Below are 20,618 nucleotides of genomic sequence, written 5' to 3' on the forward strand. Positions count from 1 at the left end.
CTGCCCTCATCCTCAGCTCCCCTGCAGGCACATCTGCTGTGAATTTTGAGCAGGAGCAAAGAAAAGATGTACACGAGTACAGGGTCTGTTATTTATTTACATAAAAACACAGACTAGTGCCACAGTTCCACCCCTGAGCAAACAGCAGCTGCCTGTGCAGGCCAGGCTGTGTTTGCAGACCTGTGTACTGAGAGACCCCCCCCCACTGTGCTCTGGGAGCTGCAGGGGCAGGGGAGGGAGGAGCAGTCCCAAGAGGCTGAACTTGGCTCCCAGGTCCTCTTGCCCCTGCTGTGGGAGTGCTGCTGGCAGCTCCTGTCGCTGCCTGCTTGCCCCTTCCTTCTGCCCCAAATGAGTGAGCTAAAAACACCCCCTACACTCACATGCAAGGAGGACCCTACAGACCCTGCCGGGCCCAGGATGTGGCTCCAGAGCTGCGGCCTGGTAACAAACTCCTCTACTCTACGTGCCGGGCAGCCAGGACATGCCGGGTGCAGTTTTGGCTCTCAGGTTGCCAGTGGAGGCGAGGGCTGCTTGGGGCTGTCCCTGCCCCCAGAGCCGCGGTGGGGCTGGGAGGAGGCGCATGCAGCTGGAGTGGCCACCGGGCAGGACGGAGGTGCTGATCAGGGTGCAGTGCTGCTGCCGGGCCCCTCTCCGTGCTCAGAGGCAGCTCTGCCTCTTCTCGGGAAGGGGCTTTGCCACAGGGCTGGAGGGGGCCATGAACCACACAGAAACCTGGTGTGTGGCACTGCCCTCTGTCTCTTGCCACTGAGCCCCTTTCTAAAAGTGCCACAAAGGCTGTGCTGCATCCCCTGAGGGCACCATGGGCTGCTTGGGTTCCCCTCCTGGGCTCATCCTGCAGCCAGGCACCCCCTGCACTGTGGGACTGGGGTGGGCGCCTCCAGCAGCTGTTGCCCTTCCCAGGGTTGCTCCAGGTGCGAGGGGCCTCGCTCACACCCCGGAGCATAATGGGGTGCAGAGTGATGCCCCCCACTCCTGTGCACTGCAGGGCATCCCCCACACAGCGTCCGGGGCCTGGGCCCACCTCCCCTGTGCACCAGTGTCACCAATCCAACTATTCCCAGTGAGAAGCAGAGCTGGGGGCAGGTGGTGGCAGCTCTGCGCGGGAGGGAGCCGGGGATAACACATACACAGCACCGGCGGGGGAAGCGAGGAGTGATGCACACGCGGAGACGGACGGCAGCGGGACAGCGCCGGTGGCATTCCAGTGGCTCCAGGGTGCCGTTAGCACGTGCGCTTGTACGTGTAGATATAGGCCTTGCAGTTGGGACACGTGTGTGTCACGTCCTTGAAGTCATCAAACAGGCAGGGGATCAGGCAGCAGCAGAGATCACACCTAGAGCACAGGGAGAGGCAGAGATGCTGAGCTGGGGCAGCTCCTGAGCACAGGGATCATTCTGGGCCATGGGCAAGAGATGTGAGTAATTGTAGGGGCTGTCACCCCAGGAACCCCTCTGCTGCTCCAGTGCCACCTCTGTCCCCACCATGCCCAGCCAAGGCCACCAGCACTGGGCTACCAGGACCAGGCTGAGCACCCACCACGAGGCCCCAGCTCTGCTTGCAGCACCTACCCCACGAAGCAGCAGAAGAAGCCAAGAAGGAAGCTCATGAGCCCAATCTCGTAGGAGATCTTGGTGGTGATGGCTTGCTGGCAGTGGGGACACACCGTCTGCACGGGGGCACCCTGGAAGATCTCCCCCTGCAGCACTGTGACTGTGGTGGCAGCTCCCGGTGGGACGAGCACTGTGGCTGTGTGGCCACCAGGAGAGGGGTAGGGGCCTGGGGCAGGGTAGTAGCCCATGGGGGGGTGAGGGCCTGGGGGTGGGTAGTATCCTGCTGTGAATGAGAAACATGAACAAGTGAGCACCTTTGGACATGGCAGGAGAGGCCAGATCCTTACAGGAGAGGCCCCCACCCTGCTGTAACACCACCCTTTGAGTACAGACTTGGGGCCAACCCTGCTACAGGCACTGTATGCCCCCCCCCCATCCCAAGGAGCCTCACTGCAAACCCCAAATGGCAGCCCCAATCCCCTCTTGTGTCCCCCCATTCCCCGCAGCACCAGGAAATACGTGCTGCTGTGTCCCCCAACCCCTTGCAGGACTCACCTGGTGGCACATAGGGCCCAGAGCCATCCGTGGGCATGTGAGGGGGCACGAACCCTGGCTGCGAGGGTGGCTCATATGGGGGAGGTCCAAACTCAGGAGGGGGGATGGGAACCCCCTGGGGCTGTCCCACCACTGGGGTGACGCCCTCTGAAAGAAAACACAGAGTCAGCAGCCAAGGAGGCAGCAGAGCTGAGGGGAAGATGGTGTCCTGGCTGTGTGGTCAGGGCATCAACCCCAAGAGGGAAGGGAGACAAGAGGTGGGGGGCACCCCCTTAAGCCCCATCCTCTGGGCCACAAGAAGCCCAAATTCGCTCCACAGCAGGGAGCAGTGCCAGGCTTTGAGCTGGGAGTGCTTCCTGCTCTTGTCACTGCCCCTAGGGCCCCTCCTGCCTCCCCCAAGGGTGACATGGGGACAAATGGAGCCAAGCTGTGAGGAGAGGCCACAGCCAGGGCAGTCCCAGGGAACCTACACTGCCTTGGGTCCTGTCTGTTTGGCAATGTCACCCCTGAGCAGCTGGGACACCCCCCAGTACCTGGTGCAGAGGGTGGGCCGTGCTTCTCTTCTATCAGCGGTGCTGAGGGGCCCCCCGGATAGGGTGGGGGTGGGTCGTTGGACATGGCTCCAGGCAGCCCTGCAGGGACAGAAGCCTTTAGGTGACACCAGCCTTTGGTGCCACAGGCACATGGAGCTGCATGGTGCTTGGGGACGGAGCTGACAGGTAATCGGGGAGGCCAGGGCTGGTGCCACCACTGCACTGACCTCAGCTTCCTCCCCAGGCAGAACCAGGGGTACAGCCCCAAAGCTGGACAGGCTGTGACCAGGCAGCAACTCCAAGGTGTAAAATCTTCCTCCATGGGCCTTCCCTGTAAAGCCCACCTGGTGCACAGCAGCTTATCAGGGCAGCTCTGGACTGCATGGCCACACTCCAGGGCCATGCTGGGCTGGGACGTGCTGTGCCAAGAGCCTTGGCTGCATCACTGGGGTACCACAGGTGGGGAAGAGCTGCCCACAGCCCCACACCTCCACCCTCAGTGACACAATGCTGTGCTCCAAGGGATGGCAGGACCACCACCCCGAGCCTGAAGCACAGACTCTGGGATAGAGGGTACAAACCCACAGAGCATTTCTAAATAAATCTCTAAATAAATCCAGTGAGTTAAGGTAAGGCCATATTTAACAGCTGGAGCTGTTATTTCACATGGGGTACAATTTACCTGTCCTCTTCCCCGCAGCAACAGCTCAGAGGCCTTGACAGCTGAGAGAAGCAGCTCCTCTGAGCAGCGTAGTTTGGAAGGCAGCCTCTTCCACTGTGTAAATCTGTGTAAAAGAAGATGGCAAGTCAATTACAGAGATGGAGAGGAGTCACAGCTGCAGCACTGTCCTGGCCACCCTGCCTCTCCCTGGGGCAGGAGCCTCCCCATGTGCCCCCTCAATGGCAGGCATGAGGCTCTGTGTCCTTGGCACGTGGCAAAGCCCCACTGGCACACTGAGATCCAAGGAAGTGCAACAACACCAAGAAACCCGATTGCCCTTTTTCCACTGGCTCAGTTATAGCTGGTAGGATGTGACTAAATTGGAAAATACAAGTGAGAGGCTGCTCACTCAGTGCTTGGGACAGCTGCCATCAGGCATGGGACAGGGTGACACTGCTGTCAGAGCCCAGGGAGCAGTGCTGGGAGCTCCATCCTTCACCCCAACAGGCCAGGAGCAAATGTAGCCCTGCTTGTCCTGCTTGCCGGCACCAGTGTCACGTGCTGGGCAGCCTGCCCAGAGCACGCCAACCTCCCCAGCACGGCACAGCATGCACAGGCACCAGGCCAGGCAGCCAGTGCTGCCCCAGGCCTGCATTGCAGGTGTGCCCACAGAGGTGCCTGTGGGGCTCAGCCACCTCCACCCGCAGCTGCCGGGTCAAGCAGAGCCAAAGACTTGGCAAGCAAGGCAGGAAGACCCATCCCTCTCACCTGCTTGGGTTTGCTTTATTCTACTCCTTTTTTCCCAGTTCACGCTCCCTGCCACCGAGCAGCCTCCTGCAAGGTAACAGGAAATCTAATCAGTCCCTGGAGGAGCACCATCACTTGTTGCTGCTCACAGAGGAGCACGCTGATCCCCCCAGAAGCCGAGCAGATTCCTGACAGGCACAGGGTCTCCCCCAGGAAGTCCGTATTTCCTGACTAGAATTTCTCCCCCAAGGTCTGAAGTGGTGTTGCAGCCACATAGCTTCAAAGAATAACACCAGGGCAGCTGGGGGTCATCTTCCTCCTGCTTTTCACTCCAATTTCTTCCTGAACAGCCCAGGGAAGCAGAGTTGCCATGGCACAGAGCATTTCCAGGCACACTGCAGAGCCTGCCTTCTCCTTCAGTGACCTACAAAGCTACAAACTGGGCCGGTGTTTCTTTTAGCTCAGTGGGGATGTGAAGAAAAGGAGGATTTATTCTTCTCAAAGTAGCCAACCACCCCACCCTGCACATCCAGGAGCCTCAGACTTTCCCATCCCCATGCCTGCAGGGGTTCTGGATGAGGCCAGCCCAACCAGAGTCCTTACCTAGGGACACCAGCCTGCCAGGGAGCTTTCCTGGCCCTCACAGGCCAACTGAACCCACAGCTCTTCTAACATAATAGATCTCCTCCCATTCCCATTCCCACTCAGATGCTGCTTTCCCATAATGTAACATCTTTCAACACTCCCCAGCCTCACTCCCCCCATCAAAGCAGCTGGCAAGAAAACACAGGAGAGGAGGAGTCCTCCACCAGCCACTCCACCAACACCCATCAGATGAAGCAACAGCCCCAGGGTGAGCCAGCCCATGAGGGAATGGCAGCCACGAGGGTGACAGCCCATGGATCCCAGAGCCACACGTGCACTGGGATGAAGGAAGCTGTGGGATGCAGGGCTGTTCTGCTCGTGCTTGGCAGGCTCAGTTGCTCCTAATGCAATATTCTGCTTATTAAGAGAGATCTGTAAAGAGCAAGATGTTGGCTGTGTGCCCTTCCCAGGAGGAAAAGAAAGCCTGTTGCTTTTAAGCCTCTTAGAAGCTGTTTCTCCTGTGCTTTCTTTCATCCTAATGTGAGCAGCACAAAACCCAGCCCACTTCCAATGGAGAGCTCTGTGGGAAACCAGACGGCACTCGGCTTCCCCTTGGCACTGGGCAGGAGCTACCCCAGCACACCCCTCACCACCCTGGCACTGACAGCCCTGCAGTATTCCAAGATTACCAGGTTTAAGTTCAAGATCTGATGGAATCGCCAATGTCTTGTGCAGGTCCTTTGGAGCAAGGACACACTGCAAGATCCTAAGACTCAAAAGGAACTGGTTATCATAGAAGGATGGAGATAGGAGATGCTATTTCCAGCTAAAAATGCAGATTAGCTCTTCTCAACTGGAAGAACAGCTTTTACCGGTTTCCTCTGCAAACTAACTACAGAGGGTAAATCCACTATGGAATCAGAATCATTACAAGCACTGCTTCTGTCAAACACAGAAGACAGGCAAAGGACCCCCATGCACCCAGGGAATCAATATTTGCTAAAGAAAATGAAAAGATTCCCATTAACCTGCTGGGGCACAGCAGTGTGACAGACACAACCAGGACAGCGCAGCTCCACCGCAGCCCCAAGCAGAAAGGGCTTGGCCCACCCTGGCTATGGCCTCAATCCGTGTGTCCTCCCCAGCTCTGTGCTCCCTGATCTCATTCCAGGCAGCTTCTGGGTGAGAAGAACAAAACCATCCTAGGTCCCCTGTCCAGATCAGAGGTGTAACTCTCAGCCCCAAGAGGTCTGTCTGAGGCTTCTCACACAGCGAGCGCAGCCAAAGTGCCGTGGGGCAGCACATAACCCTGCCTGTGGAAACACAGTGCTTTAGTCTAATCTGCCTCCTTCCTGGGCTCAGCAACTCTGGATCCAGTTAATGAGGGACTGTAGAATCCTAGAATGGTTTGGGTTGGAAAGGACTTTAAAGCCCATCTCATTCCAACAGCCTGCCATAGGCAGGGACACCTTCCACCAGACCAGGCTGCTCCAAGCCCTGTCCAACCTGGCCTTGGACACTGCCAGGGATCCAGGGGCAGCCACAGCTGCTCTGGGCACCCTGTGCCAGGGCCTGCCCACCCTCCCAGGGAACAATTCCTTCCCAATTTCCAATCTAAACCTGCCCTCTGTCAGGGTGAAGCCATTTCCCCTTGTCCTGTCATTCCAGGCCCTTGTCCAAAGGGCATCAATCAATACCCTGAAGCCCCTGGTTCCCATTACTGACATGTTCAAAACTGATAGAAAGCAGCTTCCAGCAGTGATGAGAGAAGCTGATATATCAGGGTCCAGTGTCCTATGCTGGCTGTATTTCCCTCTGTTACATCACTGCAGAAACAGTTTGGGATTCAAACACTGCAAGAGGAAAGGTCTGCACATCCCACCTGCTTTCCAAACAGGTAAGGTGGGCACCACTTGTGAAAAACAACTGGTGTGCAGTGGGACCAGGGAATATTGTGCCACCAGAACAGGTCCTAACACCAGAAAATAGATAATGCCACACAGAGGACAGCCACAGATGAATTCCTTCACTGCCTGGAGACACAAAGATTAGGTCTGCTAATTCTTCCCTGACAGCAACTGTTTGTGCTTCAAGCTGCTTCCTCCTGGATGAAATCTCTACAGGTGAGACAAACCTGGCAAGGACAGAGCAGATGCTGGCAGGTCCAACTCACGTGCAAGCCCTGATGGTGCAGTGCTGGCCCTGGCAGCTCTGAGTCAGCCTCACAGCCCCACTGAGATCCATCCCACAGGCCAAAACAGCCTGTGCTGTCCTTGCTCCTGCAGCACTTATAACTGAGACCCACAGCAGCTCAGCTTTGTTTTCTCTATGGGAGCAGTGGCTCCAGCCACTGAGACAGGAAGCAGCCTTTGTTCATACTGAACCACATTCAGTGACATGAACACTTCAATAGCTGCTGCTGCACATTTTTGGAGCTCTTCCTCCACAAAAAAAAACCAAAACAAAACCTTCCAATATTTAAAAAAAGGAAAAACCACACTAAAATTCAATGAATAAATAAGAGAAAATATACAAGCACTTTCAGCTTCACTGCACATCAAAGAGATGCAGATTCCAATTTCCAGGCTTTTGGAAATACAGCTTTAAAAGCCAAGAGTTCTGAAGACGCTGGGCCCTCACTGAGCCCAGCACCCTTCCTTTAAAAACAGGAACAGCATTGTGGCCAACACCATCCCAGTTTTCCTGACCCCAGGAAAGATACCCGTGTCCCACAGGCTATGTGCTCCAGAAACTGGGAAATACTGAGACTACCAAGGGCATGGGCACAAAAGGCAGATCAGATGCTGGCAAAATGTCATTTGAGCCAAAGTCTGTTACTCTTCAAAAGGGGCTTTAGGGGCAGCAAGAAGGGAGAACCGAGCAGGGTGTGCTAAGGGGGGGCAGAGCCATATCCTGACTGTGGCAATCCCAATCACCCTCCTCCACAATGGCATTTCTGAGCAGCAGCCTGGAGCTGCATGTTCCCTGTGTTACACCTGTACCCAGAGCTCACAGGGATGTTGCCCTCTCCCCGTGCTGTGCCCGGAGCTCACAGGGCTTTGCCCTCTCCGTGCTCATGCCCGCTCACACACAGTTCACAGGGATGTGGCTCAGCTCCCACCACATGCAATCCCACCGGACAGCTCTTACCTCCAAAGGAAAGACAGCAAAAATCTCTGCTGAACACGCAGTTATCAGTGGTTATTTCTGCCTGGTTTTTATGCAGAACAACAAAAAGATGTTTTCCCTGCAAACGGGCCAAAGCTCCCCCTCAGCTTTGCCTCTTCCCATGCGCATTTGCTGCCTCCAGCCTGCACACCACCTCCCCAGAACCAGGAGGGGAGGAATAAACAGCACAGAGTGCTTCAGCCTCCTTCAGAAAGAGGATGTCCTGGCAATCCTTGACCATGTACCCGCTCCTTTACCCGCTGTTAACCTTGGCAGCACCTCCTCAACTCCTCATCCCGGTCCTGGACAAGGCAGCAAGAGGGCGCATGTCTGCAACGCTCCGCAGGCGCCGATGGAAACGGAAACCCAAGTGAAGGACTGAAGGAAAGGTCTGTTCTTTTTCTGAGCAACTCAGCTGTGTTTTCCCAAGTCCAAGTCACTGCCAGAGAGCGCAAACCCACTGTTCAGGAACATTCAGGCTGCTCCCAGAACAGCAGATTTCTCCCACACTTCTGCACTAGGATTTCAGCTGCAGAAAACTGCTTTTTCCAGGAGGGTCAGGCTGTTCCTTCAGTGCAGGCACAGAAAGCTCAGCTGGCAAGGCAGGCCAGCAGCTCTCCTTTAAAACAAAGGAATGCTGCAGAAGAAGGTTTTCACCATTCAAACCAGGAATGTCAGACAGCCAAAGCTCCCTGCTCTGCTCTCCAGTATGTGAATCTCCAGAGGAGCATCCCCATTGCAGTTGTTTACCTGGGGACCTTGGACATACCGTTTGACCTTCTGTGTGCCACCGTCACCCAGGAGACAAATCACCTCAGAGCAGGATCCTTGCTGTATCCAAAGCAAGATCTCTCAGGGCATTAAATCCAAAGCACAATCAGATAATCTCCACAGCGCAGCCCCGGCTCAGCTGTCCTTGGCCAGAGATTCAAATTACCACTTCCAGCAGCTCCTCCGCATGGATATCAGGAAAACCAGACACAAAATCCTCCCTGCTTAAGACAAGCAGGCTTTATCTGCAACACCCACAAAGGGTTACATGCAGGAGGAGCGCTTGCAGGACCTGCTGCTGCCTCTGGGATTCTCTCCAGTGCTATTCACCTCCGGATGGGCTGACCAAGCGCTCTTGGCTCTTCACACTGGAGCTGCAGAAAAAGCCTTGCCAGGACCTGGTTAACCTGAATATTTAAAGAAAAACCAGCCAAAATGAAAAGAACAAACTGGGGTAGTTCTTTCTGTCTGCTGTTGGCTCCCAAGACGTGGTACACGGCTGTGGGAAGCATCACGTGCTGGCAGAGCTCACGGTGACATCCAGGAGCCAGGAGGGGCTGCAAGGGAGGAGAGGTCACAACCCCACACTTCAAAACTGGACTCCAGCCCTTCCACATGTCAGGACACTGGGGAAGGCTCAGATGTACACAGAGCACTCTGCACCACCAGGGCAGCTGAATTTGGCCCCCAAAAGCCAGTTTTCTAAACACGGAGCAAGCAGGGAGCACACTGCAGCCAGGCTGCCCCCAGGCTGCTACTGGCCCTAGAAAACCCACTCTCCCACTCAGGAAGTGCTCACTGTTCAGACTCTTCCAGCTGGTGTCCTGACTGCAAAACACCAGGTGTGCTCATGGATGTGATTAAAAAAACATTAAAGGTAAACCTGAGCTCCTCTGCATCCTACCAATGTGCTCCAGAGAGATGAGAAAAGGAGGGTGATGCAAGCCAAATCCCTGGGGAAGCAGAGAGCTTTTCTGTGAGACTTTCACTGGAGTTCACAAAGAATCCAAGCTAGCACTTGATAACATCCATGGGAAAGCATCCAGTGATACCAGCAGCTGTTGCCTCCAGTCCTCTGTATCTACTTAATTTTCCCCGGGAGGATACATCCTGCATTACATCATCCCTTTGATATCAGATAATATCAGTGATAACACAACCTGCCAGAATCTCAAGCAACTAAACCCAACATCTACTCCAACAATGTGTTTTAAGGTAGCATCAAACACAACTGTGCCACAAGAATAGCTGTTCATTTAAACAAGCAAACAAAAATACCCCAGCTCAAGAAGCTTAACAGCAAGCAAAAGCCTCAGGAGGTTGGGAGAAGCTCCACAGCTGCTAAGGACAATCACAGATCCGAGCTCACCTCTGACGGCAGCCCAGAACAGAGGCTTAAGGATGACTTAGGAAGGGATCAAAGGCAGAGATGTCAGTCCCTCCCACTCCCAGCACTCGTGGTTTTGGAGACTGGGCAGCCTGGAGATTCTCCATGGAGCATTCCCAGTCACCAAGTGCTGCCACAGCCAGAGCAGCAAGTTCTGCTCTTCAGTTACCTACACAAAAAAGCATCTCCTGCTGTCAGCATCTGCTGCCTCCCATTTGAGGGACACCAGCACAGAGAAGGCGACTATACGAGTACCCACTATGTCTCACAGCAAAACCCAGGGTTTTATAGATTCCCTTTCCAGCACTAAACTAAAAATATTTTATTTCTTTATGCACTCATTCTTTCACCTCTCCCTCCATCTATAGAATTTTTTGAGAGAAAGTCAAATAACACAGCTACATCATTGCTGAATCAAACTGAGTAGACGTGTGACGTCCATTAAATGACACAGTGAGCTCCAAGGGAGGAGGAAATTAGAATCAGAGATGATCAGCACTTTTGCATTCCAGTTTCAGAATTAATCAGAGCCCAAGAGCACATTCAGAATTCCCGTGCAGATTTTGCAGCACAATGAAATAATCTTGAATATATTGGTGGTGATTCCAGATCCATTTTCAAGTGCTGTACAAAACATATGCCATGGTACTGATGTTCCCTTATCCAAGGAGAGCACCAGCTTGCTGCAGGACTGGCTCCAGTCTCCAACATTAGCATTTCCCATGCTCACAGATCCCCCTGCCTCGGCGCCAGAGAAGCTGCTGACATTCAGATTTAACAGTTACAATGTCACCTTGCACTTTTTTTGAGGACTAGTGTGAAGTGCTCTGTGTCACTCAATTTTATGTAAGGCCAAGGCTCACTCTCTGCAAAGGAGTGTGGTTTGGGGCTCAGCAGGATCATGTGTGTAAGGCCTGAGATCTCTTCTGAGTCCCACTGCCAACAAGGAGGACCCACATGCATCCAGAGATGTGCACTGAAAGAACTTTTCCATGCTGAAGCTCCTCGTATTACCACACTCACTTTCTTGCTCCCACAGAACTTCCCAGTTCCAGACTGGGACTTCTCTTGGAGTTGCCTAGGGCCACCAGCATGGGGCTGGACTGTCCCATGGCATTTGGACAGGAGGAGAGTACCTGGCACTGCCCTGCTCCCAAGCCCAACTCATGTGAGCTGCTCAAAGACAGATGACAATGTCCCAGAAGGGAAAACCCTTGGATTAATCAACAGTCACTGAGTGTGCCCAGTGCTGGGCACCCCGAGTCACACACAGCTCCTGCCATCCCCAAGTCTCCCTCCAGTTCCCACCAGGCTCAGCTAGTCCACACTAACTTCCAGGTCCAGTGAAGTCATTTTCACTCCAGGCATGACTGTAGTTTCAATTTGCAGCACCAGTTCCTGCCAACTCTTTCGTAACCCCTTCCCCAAAGCTCCTACTGAAAATCTAGGACAGAGCTGGACTCTGAGCAGCCCTAACACACACAACACCTCTCCTCAGGTCCCTGCTCTAGGCTCTTCCAAACCCTTTCTCTGTCACAGCAACACCTCACTGCTTTGCTGCTCCATGAAAAGCATCGCTGGTCAGAGGGTTTGGAACAGTCCAGAGGCTGGGTCACTGCTCCCACAGCAGAGGATGGGACTGGGGAAGATTCAAGCCCATAATAGCAGGATGCCCTCAGGGCAGGTAAATAGCTCAGCTGCTCAAATCCTCTCCTGAGCCTGAGGAAGACGGAGCAGCTGCCACAGTTACTGCACTAAACAAACTGGGAACTATTTTCTCTCACATCAAAACAGCCCAGCAGGCAGCTCCGAACTGAGCTCCCACCATGCTAAACCATCCTGAATCATGGCAAGGAGAGTCTGAAAGGCTAAATTAACACTCCCTGTGGCAGCCACGAGCTCTGGGGGAAACCTTTGTTCCCAAAACACAAATATGCTCAGATGACATCTCTGTGGAAGACCTGCAACAAGCCCAGGGAAAGAGCTGATATTTAACACCAGTGGAAAGGGTCTCTAGTCCCCCCTTGCTCAAAGACCGTGAAGATTTTGGAGGAGCTGAGTGGTTCCAGCAGTGCAGGTGGGAAGGACAAGCTGATGCTTCAGCACAGGCCCAGACTCCTGCCAGCACTTCCTGATATAGCACAAAGCAGAATAAAGGCATTAAGTTAATTAGGAGACAAACCAAAAATGCCTCTAAGAAAAGGGCAGCATGCACACACCAGCAGCAGCTTTTTATCCAGTGCTCAGCTAAAAACACAAGCCCAGAAGAGTGGGCAGCAGCCAAAATCCCATCCCCACTGCATTCCTCTACTCCATATTCCAGGCTTTATCCTCCCCTCCAACACATGGATCCAGCTCCCCTTTTGCCATGAGCTGGGTGACTGGGACCCCTGAGGACCTCAAAAGCACCCCAGGTTGGAGTCACTGCAGCAGGGATATAGCATTGGCTCTAGTCCATGATTTCTTCCCAAAATGGAGCTGCACTGAATCCCATGGGTTCCTTTCCCTCCTTCAAAAGGGTGCCCTGCTTCTCATTTGGAGAAATAATCAATACAATCTAACAGGCTGCTTTTCATTCATCCCCAGCCAGAAATCTAATCTCCTGTTAACAGCACAGCCCTGAACACACCGTTTATCTGCAGCGGGTACCAGCACGCGTGGATTTTACAGCTGTACAGAGTGGGGCTGCCTGCATCACAACGACTTAATTTATTCTCAGAAAGGCTAATTTAATCTGGCAGTGAATGTTCTCAAAGCCTCCTCACACAGAGCAGCTTTTCTCTTGGTTGGCTTAACAACAATATAGCATATCCAAAAACGTGGAGGGATGCTAAGGAAGAACACTGCCCCTGTGTTTTGAGCCCTCTAGTCTGAGAAATTTCTCTTGGTAACTACAGGCTTTCAGAAAACAGAGTCCCTCTGGTTTTTTAAAAAGCCAACTGTACTTTCAAGGCAAAATATACAACAGTTTAGGCTATTTCCCCCTCACGTACAACCGTGTCTTGACAGAAAGAGCTGGGCTCTTAATAAAACTAGAACCCAGCAAAGATTGTTTAGCTTTAGACAATTCACTCACTTCCAACTGCATATCAAGAGCAGCAGCCAGCACACCTGGCTGGGGGTGCTCCCTGCCACAGCAGGTGACTTTCCCCAGCCTGCACTACAGATAAATAAACTGCAGAACAAATCCAAAAGCTTTTTGTTTTAAAAGGCTGGGTAACTGCACCATGAAGTATTTCAGAGAGCATCCTTCAGCTTCCCAGCCTCTGCCATCTGCAGGGGGGCAATAAATAAGCCATCAGAAAGTTTTTTTGTTGTTTTTAAATTCTGTGTGGTATTTTCCCTTTACCTGTGACAGAGGTAGCATGTACCCACAGCCAGGCTAAGCCACCTGATCCTGCATGGACATGGCATCATGTGCTGGTCCTCACCTGGATCTACCCCCTGCCCAGTAGATCACTGGAAAGCCAAGCACAGCTCCTTGGAGTCAGAGGGGCTCCAACAAGGCAGATTTAAGCTTTACAATAGACAGAACTGTAGAGTCCTCCACACTCAGGACTGTCACCACCATCCTGCTGGGAAAGAAAAGCTGCTGCTGTGCAAAGCCTGGATCATGTCAGAGAGGGTTCCTTTGCTATGAGGGCAAGAACATGCCCCAGATGACATCCAACAATTTAGGGCGAATTAGCAATGTGGGAACAAGGCAAAAATCAGAGGGAAGCAGAGCATTTATGCAGGCCACAGGAGAAATAAAGAAGAAAACAACACAACACTCCCCTTGTTCCTATCTGTCAGGATTTGCTGTCCCAAGAATAGCCTATTCAGAAACCAGGAAACTCAGAGAGCAGCAGGGAAGGGCTGAGTCATGGCCATTTGGAGAAAAAAAGAAACAACCCACAACAAACCAACCCAAAAGGGAAGGAGAGAAAACATGGGACAACAGCTGTTCTGGATCGTGGAGATATGAACCAGTCAAACCAGAACATATTAGTCAATCTTTATTTTCAAAAGCTCTGCAAACACATGGTACTGCCATAAAAAGCAGTTGACCCTCCCTTTGCTACTGGGAAGCAAATTGTTGTACCAGGGAAAGTTGCTGGTGCTTCCCGGCACCAGCCCCTGGGCACAACACCCCCTCAGCCATGCACAGCTGCCAGGACAAACTGCTCCCAGTTTGTGCCCTGATTTTTGTTCCTCTGCAGCATTAGCATCCAAATATCCCAAAGATTTACAGGCTGGACAAGTCCTTTCCCTTTGGAAAAGCACATCCATCTCAGGGATGCTATTAGCAGAGGGTGAGGAGCCATTTCCCTTCCCCACAGTGGAAGAGAAGAAGACTTGGATGGGTTTCCCACAACTCTGTGGACAGATGAGCCAAAGCCAAGTGCTCCCATCTCACATCCAGCCTCAGCACTGCCTGTCTGGCCCCCAGAAAGGCCAGGCTGAAGTTAGGTTTTGCTCAAGTCTTCCCACAAGACAGTCTTTCTTCTGTGACCTAAATGAAATCAATTGTACAATAATTCTCCCCAGGACAGTAATCCTGCTCACTCACCCATCATCTGAAAGATTACACCTGCTCTCCAGCTGTGGGGCTCTGGGAGGAAGGGATTTCTGAGCAACGAGGGACTTATTTTTCATAAAATTCCTTGATGATCTCTCACAGATCAGGGAAGGGCAGGGGGGGTGTCTATCTTTTCAATCAAACAACTATGCTTCAAAACATATTTGGAAAAACACCTTTTAATTCATTTTATCTTGCCCTGTGAGGTACTGTCAGATCGAAGTTGCAAAGGCAGGAAGTGGGAAGCCCCTCAGAGCTGCTGCCTGTGGGGAGTGGGTCAAGACAAAGCCTCCTGTCCCCAGATTGGCAGATCACCTGTGCTCAGGTGTAACTGCTCACCTTTCCCAGCTCTGGGAATGGCTGGGAAAACCACAACCCCTTCATATGTAGGCCCAACCTTGACACTAACTCCAGAATGACAGCTCAAGGAAACTGTCCCAAAGCAAACAGGCTCTCACAGTTCAGATTGTGAGTAAAATTCTTTTTCTCTGTGACCACACAATGCAAGGACTAAATAAAGATGAAATACAGCTACAGCATGGGCTGATGCGCATGCATCACAGTAAGATGGGATGGATGGAATTTAGGATTGTAAAACAGAATGCAGGATGAACAGTAAATGTGTAAGCTTAAAGCAAGAATACTTCTTCCAAAAACATCTTTCAAAACTGTTAATAGGGAGCCAGGCTGCTAGGGCAAGGTAGGGAAGATTTTTTTTCCTAAATGCAGAGACTGGCTATCGAAGAAGGTTCAGGAACATACACAAGAGGGAAAGTTCGGGGCAGTGGGACCCCCATCTCAGCACAAATGCTTTATCCTAAAATCTGTAGGAGAATTGGGTAATAGTCTATTTTCTTATGTACAAAGAAGGCAAAGGATAGAACTATTACTAATGCACAGTAACTTTACTAATCACAGTAAGTAACAAATAAATTACTTAATTTGCACAGAAAGCCACAGCTCAGCTCTTCATTCTCTGATGATCTCAGGTTCCACCATGCCAGGTGGTACAAAGTCAAACATGCACTGCCAGCAGCTGCTCTGCACAGTTCCTAAGACATTAATCACATTGCCACCTTTTGGGGCTATTTATTTTATTTTCTTACTCTAAATGCAGGCCTGCTAAGAGAGCCCAGATTAAAGACAGCTGCACTGAAGTGCCTCATGTGGAGATGTGCTGCATGAAGCACTTTGCTCCTGCCTCCATCCTCCACCCAGATCAATGACCAGAACAGAGCTGCTCTCAAACAGCTGTTTCTCACCACCACAAATTCACAAATTTGAGACTGCAGCCACAAGGCAGCTCAGAATGAATGGGCCCAAAGCAAAACTGTAACAGCAGCCGAGAGTCTCCCTGAGCATTTCACACCAGAAATAAAAACTGAGCTCCCCCTGCCTCAGAGACTTTATTCTGGTGAGAAAATGGATCGTGGTTTCCTATGGCAGCTGCTCCAATTGCATTCCTTTTGATCAGAGGAGACAGGTCCTATGCAGAGCATGTAAAGATCTGACACTGCTCATGAAAGTGGCACGGCTTCTCTCCAGCTGTGAGATGGATACCCAGTGCTGTTTGGGAACAGCAGGAAAACAGCAAGGTGAACATCACATCCCAAGGCAGAAGTTTCTCATCGTGTGTTTTTTGAAGGAAAAAGTGTACATAGACTTCTGTGTTTGCACACTTGTGTGCTCAGGTGCCTTGCTCTGAAACCTTCAGGAGAGTGGACTGGCTCCAGGCTGGAGTCCTCTGCCTGTGTAAGAGCTGCAAAATCAGGTCCTGGAAGCAAAACCAACCAAAAACCTCCAGCGCTTTGCAGAACTACTGAAGTTCCCGCTACAAACCATCACTGTTCTTGTATCAGGGAAAAGGGAAGAGTAGTGCACAATTCAAGTCCTTTTAAGACATCACTGACTGCTGCTAAGAGCCACCAGGCACATCAGCATCTATTTGCTGTTTCCCAACTCTCCTGTCCGCCCGCTGTTCAGCAGCTTTGCACGGACCACTCTGGGAGAACACCTTCTAAGAAGTTGGCACACGTGTCTAGAAACTCAGATATATTCAGTCCTGCTGCCTTTGTCATTATTTTAATCTCCATATTATGCAAATGCTATTTATTGCCTGTCTGGCTCACCTGGCAGCCACCAACCTTTCCTGGAAAGGTACAGGAAAACTTTCACATGGTACATTCAGCACATGTACAGAGCCCTGGTAATAGTGGCAGGAGTGAAGCACCAGCCCCATTGCAGACCCCACAAAATCCACTATTTAAAAAAATTTAGTTTCTTTCAATCCAGGATATTCTCTCCCGATTAAAGCAATCATAAGAAATCAAATGTAGGGGTTTATAATGTACCACAAACGGACATAGAACATTAAATTTCATACTTCTCTTTACCCACAAGCAGAAAACAAGTCTTGGATCAGAGCAGATACTAACAAGTTTGTGTATTTCCTTCCAAAACCACTCATCCTCATACTGGAAGATCAACCACATCCTTTAAACACACGCATTTATCTGCTAAATTCACATCTGAAAAGGAAAAAAAAAAATTCTTTTATATAATAAAATTACTTTCATCCCTTCTTTGCTGTGTTAGTAAGACCAGCAATGGCAACACTTCTGCAGGTACCAACGCTGTGACAAGGACCCAAGCTCCCCCCAAAACATACAGATGTTGTCGACAGGCTTTAGTCTGGCCCCTGGCTGAACATTCCTCAGCTACAGGAGCACCTTAGCTGTGCTCCCAGAACGTTTTTGCAACCTGTGCTTCATCCAGAAGGAAAGCAGTGCCCATTGTGTGGCTTCCCAGGCACAGAAAGAGCTGATTAGGAAGCGACCTTCAAAAACACACTCATAAACCAACACCAGGTGCTGAGAGACATTCTCTCTCCCTTCGTAACTGCAGCTGAGACAGAGCAGAACAGCAACACAAGCAAGTGAGTTTCAGAACCGAATTTGAGGTGCAAGACCTGTTGAGGGAACACAAGAAGCTCAGCATGGTCTTCCATCTTATTAGGAAGGGCTCAGGTTCTGAAATCAGAGAAGCTCCCTCATTGTTACCTGTCCCTGTCACACCTGTGGCAGGATGTTTTGGTACTCGGTAGGAACACACACATCCCCATTCCCAGCACCAACCTGAGTCAGCCCTAAGCAGACACGGCCACCGCAGCTCCACCACCCCTATAAGAACAGCTGGGCACGACTGACCACGTTTGCTCCACTTGGCATCGCTTGGGGACATCTGGGGACACTGCTCCATCCCCCTGCCCTTGTTACAGCCATGAAGTCACTGCCTGCCTACCTCCAAGCAGGAATTAGCTCCTCACGTAACACCTAAGGAGAACAGAGCAGGTACATCGCTAAACACTTCCGTGGATTTCCTGGGGCACATGGATGTCACCACAACGTTGAGACAGAGAAGCCTTTGGGAGAGGGAAGTTTGCAGCCTGTGCTTTCTACATGAGCTTGTTTAGCTCCTAAACATGAATGAATGACATACTGTGGTTATATACCACGCTATGTCTACGTAACACTCACTGTAGTTTTCCCTGCTGCCTACTCTGGTCACACTGTGAAATCAGCAGGGCCCCTGCCAAAATTAAAGCCCCATTTTAAGTACTTTGGGTGAAGGGAACAAACAGGAGGCTCTTGTGCATGTTTCTCAGACAGTTCTACATACAGCCCAAACCCACTAGAATTAGAATTTAAAACATTTCTACTTAAAATCATTGTGCCTGACCTTGTCTCTACCACCTGATATTTCAGGCTCAGCCTGGAATGTGACAACTGCCAGTCCCCTTCTCAGTTCTCACTGGTGCAAGGAGACCACCTCAGAGCAGCTTTTCCTTGGGCCAAGGGGCACAAACCTACACTTGCAGAGACCTGGAGAAGTTTAACCTTGAGCATGGCTCACGTGGAGGATCCAGAGGAGATTGGCATGGCAGTGTCCATCCCAGCCTGCATATTCCCACTCCTCTGCAGAGCCCTGGAGCTCTCCCCAGGATCCCAACCTCATTCCTCTGTTTAGCAGCAACCACCACTCCCTGTGCTTTTCCTAAAGCAATCAAAGACTGCCTTACAGCTATTACCCTTTGCCTCTCCAGTCCCCTTGGGAGGGAGAACCCAGATCTCACCATTTTAATGGTTAAAAACCTCCCAACTTCCCACTAATGTTTATTCCTTGGTGTTTGTTGCTGTGCCACATTATACATTAACTAAAGGAGCTCTCCTTACTTCACAGTGCCAATATGCCAGTATCATCCCCACCATCATAATTTCTCTTCCTATTTATGAAGACATCTCAGCTTCTTTCAGCTTCTCTAAAATGGGCTCATCCTCCCTTATCACTGGGCGAGCTCGTCTCTGACGAGCAGAGATAACAGGAAACACACATATTCGTTCCTAGGCCTGCTTCCCTGCTCTCCCAGGATCTGTCTGGATCGCATTTGCTCCTCTCTCAGCTGTGCCCTCCCTGCAGCCCCCGTCGTCCTCCCCGCCAGCTCACGACCTCGGCCGGGCAGCAGCGCTCGCCTTACACCGGGAAGTCTTTTCCCAAGTACACGACCTCGCTTTCCACCCGATTAAATTTCATCCCAGCCCTCCCGTCCCAACCCTTCCCGGCACTGCTGAGGGCACAGAGCTGAAGCTTTGTAAGATTTTAGCAGTACCCTGCGACAATTTGTCAGCGTTAAAGGCCCGTCCGAGGCCAGGGCTGCGTCTCGCTCCTCTCCCGGCCCATGTCCCCATCCAGCCGTACCTCTTCTCCCCGGCTCCGTAGCGAACGCTCCAGCCACGGCTGAGCACCGAGCCCTTCCCTCGGCCTGCCTCCTCCTCACACAGTTAAACAGGGGTTGATTTCCATCCCTTTTCTTCCCAGCAGCGTGGTACTGGTCTTCTCCTGCCTACGTCCCCGCCTACGCTCAGTGTCCCCTCAGCGCCGAGCGTCCTCCCGTGCTCGGTATCCCCCTCCGGTTCTCAGTGTCCCCCCCGGTGCTCGGTGTCACCCCCCGGTTCTCAGTGTCTCCCTCCGGTATGTCCAGCCGGCCCCGCTGCCGGGGAGGCCGCCGCGGCCTGTCCGGGGCTGAGGGGGCCCGAGCCGCCTTCCAGCCGCGGCCCCGCAGCCCCCCGAGTCCCGCCGGCTCCCGTGCCCGACCCCCACCGCCCCCAGGCACCTACCGGCTCCCGGCGGCGGCTCCGGCACCTGGCGGCGGCGAGCGGGGCGGGCCGGACTGGGCGGGCGGTGCCGCGGCGGGGCGGGCCTGGGCCGCGCTGGGCCAGCCGGGGGCCGGGCCGGGCCGGGCCTCCTCCCGCTCTACTGGACAGCTCCGGGGAGCCACAGAATTAGGGAATCACAGCGCAGTTTGGATTGGAAGGGGTCTTGAAGATCATCCAGTTCCACCCCCTGCCATGGGCGGCAACACCTTCCACCAGACCAGGCTGCTCCAAGCCCCATCCAGCCTGGCCTTGGACACTGCTAGGGATCCAGGGGCAGCCACAGCTTCTCTGGGCACCCTGTGCCAGGGCCTCACCACTCAGACAGGGAAGAGTTTCTTCCATATATCTAACCTTAATTTCCCCCTCTTGCAGTTCGAAGCCATTCCCTGTTATTCTGTCACTCCATGCCCTTGCCCAAAGTCCCTCTCCAGCTCTTTTGGAGCCCCTTTAGGTACTGGAAGGGGCTCTGAGGTCTCCCTGGAGCCGCCCCTTCCCCGTGCTGCCTTCCCTACCAGGTATCCCAGCTGATGCCCCACATGATGCCCTGCTCTGGCAGATGTCCTGCCCCACACAGTGACATGCCCATGCCATAGATTCTGCTGCCCCAGCACCAGGGAGCCTGCAGAACCACGATGGCACCTTTCTGGCTCCAGTGGTCTCAGCTGCACTGCAAGGACTAATTAAAAGAGCAGTATTCTAACACAGCCACAGGTGGTTTCAGTCACTTCTCACCTGCCCCTAGTGCTCCAGAGATACTTGCTCTGAGATTTAGGTGTGTTGGGTCCCATCCTGCCCTGGCAGCTCTGCCTGGGGTTACTCTGGGCTGGAGCACACAGCTCCCACTTCCCAGGCAGGAACAGCCATAT

At 52.5% G+C, this 20,618-nt stretch overlaps 1 protein-coding gene across 5 annotated transcripts; it reads right to left on the reverse strand.

The window, feature by feature from the left end:
• Positions 1–77: 77 nt before the first annotated feature.
• On the reverse strand, positions 78–19,759 carry CDIP1 (cell death inducing p53 target 1). Of its 5 annotated transcripts, none has more exons than XM_069029775.1 (7): positions 19,714–19,759; positions 4,089–4,154; positions 3,342–3,444; positions 2,660–2,758; positions 2,127–2,273; positions 1,590–1,854; positions 78–1,354 (listed from the first exon to the last, which is right to left on the reverse strand). In XM_069029775.1, exons 4-7 carry the CDS (start codon positions 2,742–2,744, stop codon positions 1,243–1,245), a joined length of 609 nt encoding a protein of 202 aa, XP_068885876.1. In that variant the 5' UTR covers positions 2,745–2,758; positions 3,342–3,444; positions 4,089–4,154; positions 19,714–19,759; the 3' UTR covers positions 78–1,242. The 5 variants fall into 5 exon arrangements, with proteins under 5 accessions (XP_068885876.1, XP_068885878.1, XP_068885880.1 ...); XM_069029777.1 differs by lacking the exon at positions 19,714–19,759 and adding an exon at positions 19,295–19,573; XM_069029779.1 differs by lacking the exon at positions 19,714–19,759 and adding an exon at positions 16,975–17,065.
• Positions 19,760–20,618: the final 859 nt, after the last annotated feature.

This window comes from Aphelocoma coerulescens, chromosome 14 (genome assembly GCF_041296385.1).
Source record: "Aphelocoma coerulescens isolate FSJ_1873_10779 chromosome 14, UR_Acoe_1.0, whole genome shotgun sequence".
Classification (NCBI taxonomy): Eukaryota; Metazoa; Chordata; class Aves; order Passeriformes; family Corvidae; genus Aphelocoma; species Aphelocoma coerulescens.